This window comes from Rana temporaria, chromosome 5, assembly GCF_905171775.1.
Source record: "Rana temporaria chromosome 5, aRanTem1.1, whole genome shotgun sequence".
Taxonomy (NCBI): Eukaryota; Metazoa; Chordata; class Amphibia; order Anura; family Ranidae; genus Rana; species Rana temporaria.
The window spans coordinates 13,577,825-13,598,434 of record NC_053493.1 but is presented as its reverse complement, the minus strand read 5'-3'; the positions used below and the strand labels follow the sequence as shown (position 1 = coordinate 13,598,434).

Here is a 20,610-nt window from a genome sequence, read left to right as displayed (position 1 = left end):
CTCTTAAATATGGGTGTTAATGTGATGTTGTACATTATGTATGTTTCATTAACTTATGTGATACATTTTTATGTCATTTATAAAATTTTTTTAAGTTTTTTATTTAGTGTAAACATAGACAGTCAATTCTGTTTCTTTTACACATGTTGTTGATTTTAATTAGCTGGATTGCTTACTGCAGTAATCTTATATGTGTTTTATGTACATAGGGGGTACAGACGACCAGGGGCGGACTCTGGTGATCGTACCTCCATAAGTTTTTATTTTGTTATAAAAGTCCGGTATGACAGGGATTAATATGCTAGCAGCATTGTCCGTTGACCTCAGTCATATGAGGACTATACATTTCTCTTTTTTGTATTGGTTTACTTCCCTTGGCCCTCCGGTTTTAATACTGTGAGTCCCAATGGAAGGTTTTAAAAGTAATTCCTTCCTCTCTTTTTTCCCCTTGGGGAGGGAGGTAATATTGTATATATAATTTTTTTTCCCTTACTTTGGCAGTGGTCTGCATCAGCAGGAACTGCGGGTTTCCAGGAGTCAAAATGGAGGATTAACGATCGTGACCAGATCTGCTCCCTGGTTGGCTCCGCCCCTGTATCTGTTATATGTGCGGCAGGTTGGGGCGTCTCCTTACCCCGTGAACACGTCCCCATTGTGACGAAACGTCGGGAGGAGACGCTCTGACGTTGCCGCGTTTACCAGGTGTAAGGATCCGGATATCCGGACGCACGCCTATACACAGTCCGGCCGGCTGTGTGTTTTTTTTACCTTGTACCTGATTTTATGTCCGCTTGATGCCTATTTCTTTCTTTGGAGATGTAAGTAAGCATTTGGCTCTTTTTATGCTACAATAAACCAGCGCAGTATTACACTATATTCCTCTCTTGGTGTTTCCTTTGCATTTATGGAGCCTGGATTCTATTGGTGAATATTCATTTATGGATACTGCTGGTTGAAGATTACCCTGTATGTTGCTGCTGGATTTGATATTCATGCCTAATTTTTACTGAATTCTGGTAAGAGTCAGTACTATCTGTGGTGGAGGTCTCCTGTTGGTCTAAAACACAGCGTGGTTGATATCACTGTTAGTCGGAAGATTCTTTTTCATCACACACCTGCGGACTACTTTAACCTTTTGGCTCACTTGGACTGTCAATATGTTGTATTGATTTAGATATATTTGTGTCGCTTAGTGGTTATATGTTAATTGCACTTCTTCATGGATGGTGCTTATCACCATATATTTAACTATTTGGTTTAACTAGTCACAGGATTTTCACTATTTTTAGATTTTTTATTTTTGAACTAGCGCGACTTCTTTTTTCTTATTATGCTTGTCTGTGCTGTATGGCACACTTAAGACGCGGCTGGTATTTATTTATTTATTTTTCATTTTTTATTTTATTTTTTGCACTTTATGCTGGGTCTGCGCAACAATCTTCTCTTTTTTTATTGCTGTTTATACATTTGTTGCAGCGACCCTAGAATATTTAGTATTCTGTGAGCACTAATTAGTCTAGAATTTTTTCTTTTCCTTTTTTTGGTGCTTACACTTTAAATAGTTTTTTGTCATGGACTTTTTTGATTTTCGCGCCAAGAGAGTAGTCAATACTGATGGTGTATTTGAAGTCTTCAAAGAGGGGGATGGGGATTTAGGTGGCCTCTTTATGAGGCTCAAGAATCTCACAGTGTCAGAACTGCATACCCAATGGGATATCGCCTTCTTGGAGACTTACATCAAACAACAGATGGTTCCCAGGAGCCTCAGATGGGAGATACAGCCCCAGAAAGGTGATACAGACCTTGTGGGGTGGTTCAAATATTTCAATGAGGCAGGTCTTAGTCTTTTGCAGTTTTTAGGTGAACGTAAAGCTACTAAACTGAAAAGATTAGATGCAGAAATTATTCTTTTAAAAGATAATTTGGTTCCCTTTATGGCCAGTCCAGAGTATGGCGAAAGGTCTCAAACCCTTCAAAAAATCTTGGAAAAAGAAGAGAGGGAACAAAAAATCAAAAAAAAGAAAAAATTCAATAGAGATCTGGTTGACTATCAGGGCAACGTGGTTTTCGACTGGCAAAAGAAACTGCTAGCGGAAGCCAATGCCCTGAACAATCCCCAGATGGAGGTACCGTTACAACCTACCTCAAGTCAAACTGAGGTTATGTACTCTCTTCCTCCACCATCCCATGTCCTTAAAGGACTTCAAAATCATTCCGCAAAGGGAGGCACCCCAAAGGGCTATAAGAAACCTAAAAAGTTCTCTGCTGCACCAGCTGCTAATAGAGGTAGAGGTGCTTTTACCCAAAGAGCACGACCGATTTCCACGATTTGCCCACCCACTTACCAGTGGGGCTCTGTCTATCCATCTGGTACCCCTACACCAAGGGGAAGAGGCACTCAGGGACCACCACCCCCTTTTGCCCCCCAGTATAATACTGGCTATCAGCATCAGTTTGGAGGCCATAAAGGCAGTCAAGCCTATGGAGGGCAATATTTTGGCCCTCCTCCAACCTCAGGAATCCAGGAGGTAGTTCACTTTGCTGAAAGTTTACAACCAGAGTTTAACATACTAACCCATAACCCCTTTCTTCCCTTGGAAGATACACTGGACTTGGGGGAAGGTGCTTATGGCCCTCCCCAGGGACAAAATGGATCCCTCCAACCTGGGACCTATGAACTCGGATATGGAGGGTCTAATGTTCCTAATGTGAACAATGGCCTTAACCGCCCACAATGGGGTTTTCCCCGGGCCAACCAAGGTACCAAAAGAACCGCAGAAAGAAAAGAGGAATCAGAGGGGGGAGGAACAGGAAGCCCAAAGAGGTCGAGATTGTGAAAGGGGAAGGCATCTTTAATCTGAGCTCTCACATCCTAAGCCCCTCAGAGATAACAGTTTTGGATAAAGGACTTAAATATGTCCCTCCCGCCAATATTAACAAATTTAAGGTGTATATGGATATACACAAATACATTAGAAAGCTCAATATCCAGAGATATTGTGCTTCTAACCCTTTTAATCAATCCGCATTGTCCACCTCGAATATAATACATTCAGGATTGTCTAATGCTTCCGTTTGGAACCCTCCGGGTCATCTTCCAGCTGCTCTCAAGGTATTTAGAGACCTTACCCTGAGAGACCTTGATGATATGCAAGTGAAGCAGGTTCGATGCAAACAGGACATCCAAAAGGGGATAGAATCCCTATGCCACAATAAAAATGTGGTTATTCACCCGGCGGATAAGGGCGGTGGGATTGTGGTTCTTAACAAAACCGACTACATGCAGGAAATGCAGCGGATTCTAGGGGATGAGGAAACTTATGTTCCACTTCTCCTCGATCCAGGCAGTAAATACAAGAAAATTCTGACAAAATTAGTGAAGAGAGGCTTCCGGAACAAAATTCTTAATGAAAAAGAAAGAGACTTTTTGGTCCCCAAAGCTCCGCGAACGCCGATTATATATTATTTGCCGAAGGTACATAAGAGTCTTACTTGCCCCCCGGGACGTCCCATTATAAGTGGGATAGATTCGGTTACGTCCCGGGTGGGTAAGTATATAGACTTTTTCCTTCAACCGCTGGTAAAAATGATACCATCATTTATCAAAGACACCAAAGAGGTAATTAATATTGTATCTGGGATTAAACCACCTCCAGGCGTGTGGCTAGTAACATGTGATGTTGCTTCATTGTACACGATAATACCACATGATCTAGGTTTACACGCAGTTTCACATTATTTAAATAGGGACAGTAATTTGGAGAAAACACAGATATCTTTTATTATGGAACTCCTCGAATTTGCGGCAACGCATAATTTTTTCTGGCATGATGGCAAATTCTACAAACAAAATCGCGGTGTAGCGATGGGGGCTAAATACGCTCCGAGCCTTGCCAATCTCTTCATGGCACTATGGGAGGAGGATGTCGTCTGTGTCCCATCCAGGCCACAAATACTATTGTGGGCCAGGTATATCGACGACATCCTCCTCCTGTGGAATGGCACTAAAGATGACTTGACCCATTTCATGACTGCTCTAAATGTAAATGATCGGGGCATCTCGCTGAGCTATGAGGCTAGCCAGGTGCAAGTCAATTTTTTGGATTTGGTGATCTCGGTGGAGGGGGAATACTTTCAGACAATTACCCATTTCAAGTCAACAGACAGAAATGCGTACATTTCTAGGGACAGCTGTCATTATGCTCCCTGGCTTGACTCCATTCCAAAGAGCCAATATTTACGCATTAAGAGGAACTGCACCAAACAGACATCGTTTGCTCAACAGGCAGATGTGTTAACACATCGCTTTTTAGCAAAGGGATACAAGTCGGAAGATTTGTCCAGTGCTCTGGAACATGTGACACAATTAGACAGGGGCCCTTTACTCGAGGATAAGCCTCGTAACAAGTCTGACAAATTTAAATGCCCTTTCATCACGGATTTTTCCTGTCAACATGGGGGGATTAAGCATATAATGTCAAAACACTGGCACATCCTCAAAAGTGATAACGTTTTAGGAGGTCTACTGCCAGAGAGGCCGCAGATGGTCTTTAGGGGTCTCCCTTCTTTAAGAGACAAGGTGGCTGGCAATATAATGAATCCCCCGAAAATACCCTCGATGTTTTTGGCAGGTCTGACGGGTTTCTATAAATGCGGCCGCTGTCAGAGCTGCAGTTTAAATAACCGCACTAAGAAAAGGACAGTGGAATTTAGCTCCAGTAGCAATGGTAGGAGTTTTGTGATTAAGCCCTTCATCACGTGCTCTACATTTGGAGTCATTTACCTAATAATATGTCCGTGCGGTTTACAATATGTAGGAAGGACTAAACGCCCGCTACATGTGCGACTTAATGAGCACATTGGGAATATTAGGAGTGGGTTCACGGAGCATTCCGTATCCAAGCATTACCTCACTGCCCATGCATGTAATCCCAAGGACACTATATTCCTTGGGATTGACAAGTTTACCGCCCATTGGAGGGGGAGCGACTTGGTTAGATCTATATCTAGGACTGAGATGTCCTGGATACATAAGATTAAATGTTACTCGCCTCACGGCTTAAATATCGAGGTAGACTTGAATTGTTTTTTGGATAACTCATAGTCTTTAGGATTTATGTGATTGAGATCTGTTCACGTATATTTCCGTTATGGAGGGTTATTCCAAATATGAAAGTCGCGTTTTTTTACGGATTTATTTACTAGTCCTTAATGTTGATATAGTATGTTGAATTCCTTTTTTAAACGAGAGACTCTTAAATATGGGTGTTAATGTGATGTTGTACATTATGTATGTTTCATTAACTTATGTGATACATTTTTATGTCATTTATAAAATTTTTTTAAGTTTTTTATTTAGTGTAAACATAGACAGTCAATTCTGTTTCTTTTACACATGTTGTTGATTTTAATTAGCTGGATTGCTTACTGCAGTAATCTTATATGTGTTTTATGTACATAGGGGGTACAGACGACCAGGGGCGGACTCTGGTGATCGTACCTCCATAAGTTTTTATTTTGTTATAAAAGTCCGGTATGACAGGGATTAATATGCTAGCAGCATTGTCCGTTGACCTCAGTCATATGAGGACTATACATTTCTCTTTTTTGTATTGGTTTACTTCCCTTGGCCCTCCGGTTTTAATACTGTGAGTCCCAATGGAAGGTTTTAAAAGTAATTCCTTCCTCTCTTTTTCCCCTTGGGGAGGGAGGTAATATTGTATATATAATTTTTTTTCCCTTACTTTGGCAGTGGTCTGCATCAGCAGGAACTGCGGGTTTCCAGGAGTCAAAATGGAGGATTAACGATCGTGACCAGATCTGCTCCCTGGTTGGCTCCGCCCCTGTATCTGTTATATGTGCGGCAGGTTGGGGCGTCTCCTTACCCCGTGAACACGTCCCCATTGTGACGAAACGTCGGGAGGAGACGCTCTGACGTTGCCGCGTTTACCAGGTGTAAGGATCCGGATATCCGGACGCACGCCTATACACAGTCCGGCCGGCTGTGTGTTTTTTTTACCTTGTACCTGATTTTATGTCCGCTTGATGCCTATTTCTTTCTTTGGAGATGTAAGTAAGCATTTGGCTCTTTTTATGCTACAATAAACCAGCGCAGTATTACACTATATTCCTCTCTTGGTGTTTCCTTTGCATTTATGGAGCCTGGATTCTATTGGTGAATATTCATTTATGGATACTGCTGGTTGAAGATTACCCTGTATGTTGCTGCTGGATTTGATATTCATGCCTAATTTTTACTGAATTCTGGTAAGAGTCAGTACTATCTGTGGTGGAGGTCTCCTGTTGGTCTAAAACACAGCGTGGTTGATATCACTGTTAGTCGGAAGATTCTTTTTCATCACACACCTGCGGACTACTTTAACCTTTTGGCTCACTTGGACTGTCAATATGTTGTATTGATTTAGATATATTTGTGTCGCTTAGTGGTTATATGTTAATTGCACTTCTTCATGGATGGTGCTTATCACCATATATTTAACTATTTGGTTTAACTAGTCACAGGATTTTCACATATAAACTGATCCCCCATGATGATACATATACACTGATCCCCCATGATGACACATATACACTGATCCCCCATGATGACACATATACACTGATCCCCCATGATGACACATATACACTGATCCCCCATGATGACACATATACACTGATCCCCCATGATGACACATATACACTGATCCCCCATGATGACAAATATACACTGATCCCCCATGATGACAAATATACACTGATCCCCCATGATGACACATATACACTGATCCCCCATGATGACACATATACACTGATCCCCCATGATGACACATACACACTGATCCCCCATGATGACACATATACACTGATCCCCCATGGTGACACATATACACTGATCCCCCATGGTGACACATATACACTGATCCCCCATGATGACACATATACACTGATCCCCCATGGTGACACATATACACTGATCCCCCATGATGACAAATATACACTGATCCCCCATGATGACACATATACACTGATCCCCCATGATGACACATATACACTGATCCCCCATGATGACACATACACACTGATCCCCCATGATGACACATATACACTGATCCCCCATGGTGACACATATACACTGATCCCCCATGGTGACACATATACACTGATCCCCCATGATGACACATATACACTGATCCCCCATGATAACACATATACACTGATCCCCCATGATGACACATATACACTGATCCCCCATGATGACACATATACACTGATCCCCCATGATGACACATCTACACTGATCCCCCATGATGACACATACACACTGATCCCCCATGATGACACATATACACTGATCCCCCATGGTGACACATATACACTGATCCCCCATGATAACACATATACACTGATCCCCCATGATGACACATATACACTGATCCCCCATGATGACACATATACACTGATCCCCCATGATGACACATATACACTGATCCCCCATGATGACACATATACACTGATCCCCCATGATGACACATATACACTGATCCCCCATGATAACACATATACACTGATCCCCCATGATGACACATATACACTGATCCCCCATGATGACACATATACACTGATCCCCCATGATGACACATATACACTGATCCCCCATGATGACACATCTACACTGATCCCCCATGATGACACATATACACTGATCCCCCATGATGACAAATATACACTGATCCCCCATGATGACACATATACACTGATCCCCCATGATGACACATATACACTGATCCCCCATGATGACACATACACACTGATCCCCCATGATGACACATATACACTGATCCCCCATGGTGACACATATACACTGATCCCCCATGGTGACACATATACACTGATCCCCCATGATGACACATATACACTGATCCCCCATGATAACACATATACACTGATCCCCCATGATGACACATATACACTGATCCCCCATGATGACACATATACACTGATCCCCCATGATGACACATATACACTGATCCCCCATGATGACACATATACACTGATCCCCCATGATGACACATATACACTGATCCCCCATGATGACACATATACACTGATCCCCCATGATAACACATATACACTGATCCCCCATGATGACACATATACACTGATCCCCCATGATGACACATATACACTGATCCCCCATGATGACACATATACACTGATCCCCCCTGGGCCCTGACACATACAAAGACCCCCCCCCCCGTGACATGTGACCTCTGCAGCTCAGCCTTACCTGCATTACTAGTAGTATAGCCTATACAGCTCATACTGACTACTTCACAGCAGGCTGCATGCATCAGGGAGAGAGTCGAGCCCGGATGACGTAAGAACCGCTCGCTCCGCTGCCTGGCCATTTACACACTCGCGAGCAGGGATCTCCGTGTCCAGTGTGGCCGACCGGCCGCAGTGTTATTCCCGCCTCCTCCTGGACCCGGCGGCCCCTATGATGGACGCCACACGTCCCGCGTTCTCGGCATTGGACTAGTGGGACGTCCATTAGAGGTGCCGGGTCCCGGAGGCGGGACTATTTGTATGTCAGTAACGTCGCCCTCCGCCACGCTGCACAAGCGTGAGATCGTTTCTTAGGGCTAATAATGCTATTAGGGATTATCGAGACTTGGGGCTTTTCGGGGCACATTCGGAGCTCCCGCCCCCCCCCCCCCCCCAGCCAGTGCCTCCCGACGCTCCTGCATGTGCAATTCGTTTAGTTCCAAATAATTTTTTTAACAAATTTTGACAAATTAGTTAATTCCAAAATTTTCAATTTCCGAATTTTCGGATTTCCGAAATTTAGAATTTCCAAATTTCCGAAATGTAGAATTTCTGAATTTTTGAATTTCCTAATTTCTGAAAAAAACAAATGAAACAAAATATCTACCTAATAGCTTCTTCAAGCCACTTCTTCAGCCACAGTGAGCGTCAGGAACATACTCCAGCACACTTTCCGCCATGTACGAGGGTTCTTAAAAAAGTTTCCACCCTTTTTTGAAGACCCCCTCATAAATCAAAGACACATTCCATGGTGATTGGATTAACCACTTCAGCCCCGGACCATTTAGCTGGCCGAAGACAAGAGCACTTTTTTGCGATTCGGCACTGCGTCACTTTAACTGACAATTGCACGGTCGTGCGACGTGGCTTCCAAACAAAATTGACGTCCTTTTTTTCCCCACAAATAGAGCTTTCTTTTGGTGGTATTTAATCACCTCTGCGGTTTTTATTTTTTGAGCTATAAACAAAAATAGAGCGACAATTTTGAAAAAACGCAATATCTTTTACTTTTTGCTATAATAAATATCCCACATTTAAAAAAAAAAAAAAACAATTTTTTTTCCTCAGTTTAGGCCGATACGCATTCTTCTACATATTTTTGGTTAAAAAAAAATCGCAATAAGCGTATATTGAGTGGTTTGCGCAAAAGTTATAGCGTTTACAAAATAGGGGATAGGTTTAAAGCTTTTTTATTATAAATGTTTTACTAGTAATGGCGGCGATCTGCGATTTTTATTGTTACTGCGACATTATGGCGGACACATCGGACACTTTTGACGCTATTTTGGGACCATTGTCATTTATACAGCGATCAGTGCTATAAAAATTTACAGATTACTGTGTAAATGACACTGGCAGTGAAGGGGTTAAACACTAGGAGGCGATCAAGGTGTTAAGTGTGTCCTAGGGAGTCATTCTAACTGTGGGGGGGATGGTCTCACTAGAACATGACAGAGATCACTGCTCCCGATGATAGGGAGCAGTAGATCCCTGTCATGTCACTAGGCAGAACAGGGAAATGCCTTGTTTACATAGGCATCTCTCCGTTCTGCCTCTCATGACCGCAATCGCGGGCCCCCGGTGAACATCGAGTTTGCGGGACCCGCGGGCACACTCCCGAGGTGCGCGACGGTTGCACGCACGCTAGGCGGCAAATTCAAAGGGACGTACAGGTACACTCATTTGCCTGCCCGTGCCATTCTGCCGACTTATATCGGCATGCGGCGGTCGGGAAGCGCTTAAAAAATATATACTGTTTGGGGGTTCTAAGTAATTTTCTACCAAACAAATGCTGATTTTTACATACAATATATGTTGGAAGTGTCAGAACAGGCTCAGAGCTAAATTGGTTCTCTTTAAAACTCGATGCCCTCTAGGAAACTCAGGCCCGGACTGGCCATAGGGCATACCGGGCATATGCCTGCGGGCCGCTTGTCACGTCTCCCCCCAGTGTAACATGCAGGGGGCCCAGAACTGTTAGGGGGGTGTCTGTGTAACAAACTGTGGGGGCTGTGTAATGTAAAGGGGTCCAGAGGTGCAGGGTGCTATGTATTGTAAAGGGGTCCAGAGATGCAGGGTGCTGTGTAATGTAAAGGGGTCCAGAGGTGCAGGGTGATGTGTAATGTAAAGGGGCCCAGAGGTCCAGGGTGCTATGTAATGTAAAAGGGTCCAGAGGTGCAGTGCTATGTAGTGTAAAGGGGTCCAGGGTGCTGTGTAATGTAAAGGGGTCCAGAGGTGCAGGGTGATGTGTAATGTAAAAGGGTCCAGAGGTACAGGGTGCTGTGTAATGTAAAAGGGTCCAGAGGTGCAGGGTGCTGTGTAATGTAAAAGGGTCCAGAGGTGCAGGGTGCTGTGTAATGTAAAAGGGTCCAGAGGTGCAGGGTGCTGTGTAATTTAATGGGTCCAGAGGTGCAGGGTGCTGTGTAATGTAAACGTGTCCAGGGGTGTAGGGTGATGTGTAATGTAAAGGGGCCTAGAGGTGCAGGGTGCTGTGTAATGTAAAAGGGTCCAGAGGTGCAGTGCTATGTAATGTAAAGGGGTCCAGGGTGCTGTGTAATGTAAAGGGGTCCAGAGGTACAAGATGTTGGAACCCCACATCCTATCATTAACCGCCGCCGCAAAGCGCCGCCGCCGGACTGCTCAGTCTAAAATGCCTGGGCCTATTTTTTGTCCCAGTCCGGGCCTGCTCAGGTAGGAAAAGTTTGACCATTTTCTGTAGTCATAATCCTGACCTCACTCTACCTCCTGCATCATAAATTTAGCCAGTCAAAGCACTCAATGAAATGCCGCCCTTTTCCATTCTGAAATGTATCCACCATAAATGTTGCACCTTCTTTTTCCCGGTCAGAGGCTCCAGTCTTGTTTAAGAAGAAGTTGGAAACGATGACGGTGGAGGAGCGGCAGACAGTCCACCTGGAAACAGAGCTGACCAAAGCCTCCAAGGAAGTGAAGTGGATGAAAAACGGTATTGTGCTTCAGTCCGGCGGTAACATTGAGATTAAATCTGAAGGACCAAAACAGATCCTCATCTTGAAGAACGTGACCTACGCCGACCGAGGGCTGTACGGCTGCGAGACTCTGGATGACAAGACGCAGGCCAAGCTTAATGTTGAGAGTAAGTCAGAACTTTCATTGAGGTGGGATTAAAAGGTGGTAGACATGTGCAATTCGTTTAGTTCCAAATTAGTTTTTTAACGAATTTAGACAAATTAGTTATTTCCGAATATCCAAATTTCTGAATTTTCGAATTTCAGAATTTTTTTATTTTTCCGAATATCAGAATTTACGAATTTTAGAATTTACGAATTTCAATATTTTAGAATTTCAGAATTTTTCCAAATATTCGGAAATTCAGAAATTTGAAATTCTTAAATTCGAAAAATTTTAATTAGTGAATTCAGAAAATTGAAAATCCGAAAACTCTTAAATTCGGAAATTGGAAATTCAAAAATCAGAAAATTCTTAATCTCAGAAATTCGACAATTTGAAAATTCGGAAATACCGCTCCAGGTGGGTCTGCTTGGTGATTAAACTCCTCTCAGAAGCCACGGGTGCTGGCAATGCATATAGCAAAAAATAAAGAAATATATTTGGACAGCCGCACTCCAAAAAATCTTTGGGGCAGATCCACAGTGAGAGTACGCCGGCGTATCTACTGATACGCCGGCGTACTTTCAAATTTCCCGCCTCGTATATTTGTTTTGAATCCTCAAACCAAGATACGACGGCATCTGGGTTAGATCTGACAGGCGGACGTCTTTGTACGCCTTCGGATCTTAGATGCAATTCTTCTGCGTCCGCTGGGTGGCGTTCCCATCGTAATCCGCGTTGAGTATGCAAATTAGCTATTTCCGACGATCTACGAACGTACGAGCGGCCGTCGCATTCTTTTACGTCGTCTCTAGTCTGCTTTTTCCGGCGTATAGTTAAAGCTGCTATATGGTGGCGTACTCAATTTTAAGTATGGCCGTCGTTCCCGCGTATAATTTAAAAAATGTAATTTAGTTTGCGTAAGTCGTCCGTGAATCGGGCTGGACGTAATTTATGTCCACGTCATAGTTCGTTCGGCGCGGGGACCCGCTTCATTTAAATGAAACATGCCCTCTACTCGCTGCATTTGAATTGTGCGCCATTACGCCGCGAGAGATACATTACGCCGCCGTAACTTACGGCGCAAATTTTTTGTGGATTCGAAGCTGGGAACAGTAAGTTACAGCGGCGTAGCGTATCTCACATACGCTGCGCCCATGCAATTGTTTGTGAATCTGCCCCTTTGTTGCCTTTAATAAGCTGTGTGTCCTATTTTTGCTGTAGCGTGTAGTTCTTTTTATCCTGTTTATTAATTATATTATTACATTATTATTATATTAATTACAGGCAACAAAGATTTTTCGAAGTGCGCCTGTCCAAATATATTTATTTATTCTTTGAAAATTCGGAAATTGGAAATTCGAAAATTCCTAAATCCGAAATTTCCAAAATGTGGAAATTCAAAAATAAGAATAAAAATCCGAAAATTCAAAAGAACGAAAATCAGAAAAGAAGAACAAATATCTGAAAATTCAAAAACTCAAAAATCAGAAATAATAACTAACTAATACTAACTATTAAATTATAGGTATTGGAATTTCCTTTCAAATTTGGCTGATTCTGAACGTAACAAACACAAATTTATCCGAAGTTACAAATCATCCGTAATATCGAATGCCGTATCTAAAACGAATGGAACGTAACAAATTAATAATAATAAATAACAACAATAATAATAAAAACGTATTATTATTATTTGTTATTATTTAGCTTCGTTCCATTTGTTTAGATGCGGCATTCTTTATTTCGGATAAATTGTAAACTTCAGAAAAATTTGTATTTGTTATGTTCACTAACAACCAAATGTGAAAGGAAATTCCAATACCTATAATTTAATAGTTAGTTAATATTAGATAGTTACCGTAGTTATTATTTAGAATTTTGGGGATTTGGGGATTTTCGTTCTTTCTAATATTCGGGATTTTCTAATTTTTGGATTTTTGAATTTCTGAATTTCCAAATTCCCCATTGGCCATTAAACACAGTCACTTTGCCCATCAAATGTTGCCACTGTGCCCCAAATGTTGCCACTGTGCCCATTAAATGCTGCCACTGTGCCTGAAATGCTGCCACTGAGCCCCAAATGTTGCCACTGTGCTCCAAGTGCTGCCACTGTGTCCCCGTCTGCCCGACACTCGGGTGGGCAGCGGGTGACGGCGGCAGGCGGCGAGCAGTGCCCGGTGTCCTCCATTTCTTCCCCGACCCCGATGTCTTCTCCCACCCACTCCTCCCCTCGTCCTCTGCTTTGATTGGACGCCTTATAGGCGTCCATTCATAGCACCTGTCATTTCAGCCAATCAGGTGACAGGTAACACAGATCCGGCACACCTGATTGGCTGAAAGGGGGTTCAGTGTTAGCAAAGTGGATTCTTTAGCTTTGCTAACATACAGCTGAGTGAGAAACGAACACACAGCGTTGCGACCACTTCTCACCTCCCACTTCTCTCACGCCTATTAGAGTCTATCGCTCTAATCAGGTGCTTCTAAAAAACACCCCCACTGCTGTAATTCAGGTACCCGGTGCCCGAAAAGGGACCGGACACCTGAATAGGGGGTGTCAGCAGCAACCAATGCACGAATGCATGAATGATGTATGAAGAAATGCATGAATCTATCTATGGGGATTCGAGTAGTGACAGGAGAGGGGGGGCGGTGCTCCTGCGCTCTTTATGGACGCACTGCCACTGCTTCCTAGTGAGGAAGACAATCCTTCTCCAGACCATATCCCATGAGGTGAAGTCCTACAGCTAGCTCCTCTATAGATTGCTTCAGGCTCCCCACAGGCTACTTCAGAGGAGCAGCAGCCCGAAAGGCCCCAAAGGCTTTGGAACCCTCCCTGACAAGGAAAGAACCCTCTCTCTAGAGCTCCAAACTATTTATCACCTCCCCAGTCATCTCCTGGACACTCTCCACTATGGATTGGCTAGGGCTTGATAGATATTCAGGCTGGTCATTTGACTCTCCCAGCCCTATGTTCTGGAAACCTCATCCAGAAGCCGGGGGAAAGCAGTCAAATTCCCCGCCTGTAAGACCCTAAACAGACCAAAGCAAACACCGCTCCCTCAACTACAAATGGAGACGAAAAGGAAATTTGCCTAGTATACTACGCTAGGAGGGTGCTACATCTGCAAGCGTGCTTCCTCAAAGCACTATGTGGCCATGAAGAAGGGAGCCCATGAGGTTGCGAAATGTCAGCTGTATGACCATACAAGATCACCTGTCATAAACTAGGTGTGACCAGACTGTGTGGATTGCAAAGAGGAAACCAAAACGCATGTAAAGTGAATAATATAAAGTCTATTAAAGATAAGTGGTAAATAAGGAAACACCCCAAATACAAATAGTTCTCAACCAACCAACCAACAGAAACCCACAGACAACATATAATTATATTCAGCCAAAGGGAAGTACCGAAATCATACACATAGCCAGGCCAGGGACAGGGAGACAGGATCAGGTACACAGGTAACAGGTTCAGAGTACATGATCAGATGGAAGGTCAGGGCACGAGGACAATACCAAGGCGATGAGAGCAATCATCAGCCAGGTATTTTTGTCAATGTCTGTAATTGGCTTTAAGTAACACCTGAGCGCAGGAGGTGCTGTCTGCTCCACACTGCCATGATACACCCGCTGGTTGACACCGGTACTAAGGCCCAAAGATCCCACAGTGCCACCAGCAGGTGAGTCCTCTCAATACAGGTCCTGGGTGTAGGAAGACACCCGCTGGTGGACACTGGTACTGCGATCCAAGAGACCGACAGCGCCACCAACGGGTGAACCCTTTCCTGACATCGTCTTTTCATAAAAAAAAAAAAGCATAAAGGAATTGTTGGTGACATTTTGCATTCATACCTGGATTCTACACTGCGCCATCCACTGTAGGCATTTCGGGCGACTACCATGTGTATTGGCTCTATGGACTGCAGCTCACATACCAACTATCTACAAGGGTATAGGAGCATTCTACAATTAGGCAGTAATGGGAGACTCAGTGGTGGAAATTTGTAGCTGGGGTTTATATAGGTTCCCGGCTTGTTTTAGAGGTGTTGGAATGACAAGGTCAATGTTTGTTGTGGCAACTTATATCCACCGGGAGAGCCGGGATTAGAGTAAGCAAGGATTCCTGGGTGGGCTCACTATAGTAATGACAGTTGGTTTACTGCTCTGTCCCAGACAGCAGAGTGACTGGAGCAACAGATAAAATGAATGGGGCACTCTGTATTTTATGCACACAAATAATTTGTTAACTTCTAGGTGTCCAGAATTGTGATTGCTGGAATGCCACAATAACATCAGCTAAATTCTAAATTCAAGTCAGCACTCACTGAGTCCTGCAGAGAGTAACTTCAGCTTCCTGCCCCCTGCTTTCTGAAAGCTCAGACAAGCTGTATAAATGTTTCACCTTGAACGACTGTAGAAAAGATAAGCCTGCAGATAAACAGGTACAACTTATATAGGAGGATTTGTTTAATCTTTGTGTATCCCTGAGGCCAGTCACTTCGCTGAGTATATGTAAGGCCCCGTACACACGACCGAACATGTCTGCTGAAACTGGTCCGCGGACCAGTTTCAGCAGACATGTTCGGTCGTGTGTACGGCCGAGCGGACAGGTTTCCAGCGTACATTTGCCCGCCAGACCGTTTTCGAGCGGACAAATGTTTCTAAACATGTTTAGAAACATGCCCGCTGGAATCCTGTCCGTCGGACATGTTCGGTCGTCTGTACAGACTTACCGTACACGTCCGAGCGGCCGCCATCCCTCGCATGCGTCGAATGACTTTGACGCATGCGTGGAAGCATTGAACTTCCAGGGCCGCGCACGTCGCCGCGTCATCGTCACGGCGACGGCGTGGCCTCGTCACCACGTATCGTGTACGCGCGGATTTCTGTATGATGGTGTATACAGCCATCATACAGAAATCTCCGGGCGGGCATGTCCGCTGATAACGGTCCGGCGGACCGTTTTCATCGGACATGTTTGCCCGTGTGTACAAGGCCTAAGGGTTTAACCCCTTGCCACCACCACCCCCCCCCCAGCCCTATAAGAAGATCTAAATGTGTTAAGCAGAGGCGGGCTTTCCGATCATGTGACTGCTGTGATTGGCTGTCACATTGGTCACATGAGCAGAAGCTCCTGTTCGCAAGTATGCATTGGTATGTATTTCAATGATAATGGTAAACAGGAAAAATAGGGAGGATGCATCTCCTTAGTGGGGGGGGGGGCACAGACAGCAGTAAAAACTGAGACGCATTCTTATCCTTATCCACTCTATCCATAACAAAACTGCCTCTAGTTATACTTTAAGATCACAAATATAACTAAGCAGGTTGGACATAAAATATTTTGCACATAAACACAACAGTAAAGGGTACAGTCTACTCTACAGAGGTACCTCGAAAGCCAAAAGCCAGCTTATACTGTGCTATAACTAGCGTAAACGGTAGTTCACGGTATGAAATGTTATACCTCAAGTGACCAAAAGAGACCTACAAAGTGATTTAGCAGGCTATGTCACTTGAAAGCTCTCAAATAAGGGACTAGACTAAGGCCTTCAGCTTTAAACTCTGTTATAGAAACTCAGTTCTGCACTCAGGCATAGAGTAACTCAGCCAAGTCTTTTATGATGAACTATCATGCCGGCTACGTTGGGACCCTTTAAGACTATTGGTGCACAGGATATTGAAGATGAATCAAAGTAGTGTGTTAGACAACAATATATTATACAGGCTAGGTTCAGTAGATATGGAACTGCTTTGTTGCAGTAGGTGTGAAGAGTTGCGCAAGCCCAAAGAGACTAGAATGTTATGTAGCAATGGGCATCACGTGGGAAGCAGAACAAAGTAGGCATTCTGGAGTACTAACATCCTTATGATCTAAGTTTGGCTCTGAAGGCCATGGGTTAGCAACGAATATTACAGTAGGGGTGAGCAACCTCAAGATGAAGAATGCCAGTGGATGGAGAATGGCTCTTTAATAAGTATGGGCTGAAGAAGGGGGTTAACAGGTGGTTATAACTGGACTATGGGTCAGAGACCTTCTCACTGGATTCCTGTCTGAACAAAGATGGCACCATCATTCTGGAGAGAAAAGCAGGTGAAGGCATTGGTCAGGGGGAGTACTGGGATGTTTGTGAGAAGTAATAACCAATGGCGTCACTAAGTGGGGGCCTGACCCCCCAACATTGTGCTGTGCCCCACCATGTGCTACCTGGAAGCATTACACTGAAACATTATTCAGGACATATGTAAGTAACTCAGAAAACTATATTTGATGCCAGGTCTATTTGTAAAGAAGAAAGCTTTACTTTGTGTAGACGCGCGTCTCCTTTTTTTTGTCTCATAATGAATGTACTTGTGTATTGATGGCCAGTTGCATTATCTTTTTCTCCTCTTGCAGTGCGGCAGGTGAAGTTGGTGAAAGGTCTCCGGGATGTGGAGGTCCGTGAGAACGACTCTGCCACCTTCGAACTGGAGCTTTCTCATGAAGACGTGGAAGGTTCCTGGGCCAAAGATGGACTAAGACTAAAAGCCTCCGATTCCTGCAAACTCATCGTCAAGGGCAAGAAACACGGACTCGTCCTCTCCTCTGTAAAACAAGAGAACGCCGGAGCCGTCACCTTTAAATCAGAGGGAATTCAGACCTCCGCCAAGCTCATCGTTAAAGGTAAACCCTGCCAGGTGCTTCTATTGTAGGATGTCATTGATGAGTGACTTTAATTAGATAACATCATTTTTTTGTAAACTGTAAAAAGACAGCAAATCAGATAAGTACAGACTTACAAGCTCCACCTTCTGGCTAGAATTGAGAATACATAATATTCATATGCAATATTTTTTATATAGTATATATAGATAATAATCAATCTATTTATCTATCTATCTATCTATCTATCTATCTATCTATCTATCTATCTATCTATCTATAAATATCTATATCTACGTATACGTATTTGGCCGCCGTACCTCAGGCCAAATTAGGTACTGCAGGCCTATTTAGCTTGAATTCTGCTCGTCTTGCGAGTCAACACTCGCAAAAAGTTGCTCGCAAATCAAACGCTCTCAAACCAAGTTACTCTTAATCCGAAGTTCCACTGTATTTATTATACATTCTTCTCTTTTAGAACCTCCAGTGAAGTTCAGCCATCCTCTCAAGGACATCACTGTGGCAGAAAAGGACAAGGTGACATTGGAGTGTGAGGTGTCCAGACCTAATGCCGAGGTGAAATGGCTGAAGGTAAATGAGATTCTCAGCTTCTATGTACTATTCCACACTTTTACAGCTTTTACTGAAAAGAAGTCTTTCTGTATGTTAATTGCAATTTTTTTATCTTAGCTTCTGAGGCCCCCGTACACACGACCGGGTTTCTCGGCAGAATTCAGCCAGAAACTCGATCGGAGCCGCATTCTGCCGAGAAACCCGGTGGTGTGTACACTTTTGGTCGAGGAAGCCGACGAGGAACTCGTCAAGCCAAGTAGAGAACATGTTCTCTATTTCCTCGTTAGTCAATGAGGAAACTTGGCTCGCCGAGATCCTCGGCGGCTTCACAAGGAACTCGACGAGCAAAACTTTGTGTTTTGCCCGTCGAGTTCCTCGGACGTGTGTACGGGGCCTCACGGATGGTAGTGGAGCTCTGTAGTTCCCATTTTCTATCCCTTTATTTTTTGTTATTTCCTAGCCGAAGCCAGAAGAGGACAGGGAGTTGTGATTCCTCAGCTCCTGTCCTCTTCTGCCATCTCCACTGCTATACCAAAGCTCCCTTCATCGACTGTGGGTATCAGTCCCCAGGTGGGCTTAGCATATCTTATGGGGAGGGAGCTGCTCCCATTTGCATCCCAGGTGCCATCATCATGGCCGAGTCTCTGCAGGTGGATGGCAAAATAGTGGTGGGGACCCCCAAAAATGGGAACCCACCAGTACCTGTGTCCTCCGTGTATCCCATATGTGCAGTTTATCAGTCTGACCTCCATTCCAAGAAATTAAGGGTGCTGCTTCAAGCTCTAGTAGGTCCTTATTTCCTGGTGGTGCAGGAAGGGAAAGAGCTTACCTCAGCCCTGTAGAAGTCCATGAGGAAGGAAAAGAAGTCCCAGAAGCCGCATATCATACAAAACCCTTATGTAAAGAGTGGAAGCAGTCTCAGCCTAGGCTCTGTCCAGGTCACACCCCCAACATGTTTTGGCCCACCCATTAGGCTTAGTCAGGGGATTCCCCTGACTAAGCCCCTTGGGTGGGCCGAAATATGTCGAGGACTTCCTTCTTTATTGACCTGTCAGTCTCCCCAGTCTTAGATGCCTCTTACTCCTCTGAGCGGTACTGGGGTCCGGGCTAGTCAATAACAAAAAAGAAAGGAGAAAAAAAAAGAAAGAAAACTGGGAGCTACAAAGCTCCCTGACCATCCATGAGAAATTAAGCTGTGTCCTTCTTTGAGCTCAGAGAAAAGGATTGTACGGTGAGTACAAAAATCCAAATTTTTTTTTTGACCAGACTAAATATATGAAAATATGGTATCAGAAAGCCATTCATACGTCTATTGGTCTTCTCAGGATGGATCTGAATTACGTCCCAGCAAGAAGGTCACCATTATCTCCCAAGGCACAAAGAGAAACCTCACCATCCACAAGTGCGAATTTGACGACAAGGGCACCTACGTCTGCGACGCCGGGGACGACAAGACATCTGCCAACCTGACCGTTAAAGGTAGGTCAGAGGTGTCAATCTGTGATATGGAGTGTGCAAATAACACCATCCGCCATGACATCACTAACTACCCACCCTGATTTCTCTTTGTGATTTTGTGAAATCTGTTGACTAATTATGCTGGGAAGATGGTTTAAATACCTAAGTCTTTCTTGTGTTACTGTGTGACTTCCGGTCTCCCCTTCAGTTGTACAGGCTTCTCTCCTGTACCGAAATAGATCCAGAGATACATAGATCCAGCCTACTAAACTTGTGTGTAAATCTTGACTTGTCCTATAAAAGTTCTACTTTACCCAACTCATTCCCACCCCTGAGCTTTCCTATTGGGGCCTGGGGCCATAAGGATGCTAAAAAGGTGGTAGAGGATGGGGCCAAGTTCAGCTGTACAGCAACAGTTGTGCTTTGCAGCACTTATCTAGACCCTTACTACACTATATCGTCAAACATTTAATGACATTTGAATATCACACCTACCTATGGAAACCCCTCCAAGTGAT

General features: G+C 44.0%; 1 protein-coding gene across 1 annotated transcript in view; it reads left to right on the top strand.

Annotated features, from left to right (window-relative positions):
* The window catches only part of OBSCN (obscurin, cytoskeletal calmodulin and titin-interacting RhoGEF), a 640,872-nt gene that overhangs the window by 156,202 nt on the left and 464,060 nt on the right, over window positions 1-20,610 (top strand). The window contains exons 25-28 of the mRNA XM_040354276.1: window positions 11,174-11,440; window positions 17,816-18,082; window positions 18,540-18,652; window positions 19,960-20,113. Of these exons, the coding sequence (XP_040210210.1) occupies window positions 11,174-11,440; window positions 17,816-18,082; window positions 18,540-18,652; window positions 19,960-20,113 (801 nt within the window). The remainder of the gene's footprint in view (window positions 1-11,173; window positions 11,441-17,815; window positions 18,083-18,539; window positions 18,653-19,959; window positions 20,114-20,610) is intronic.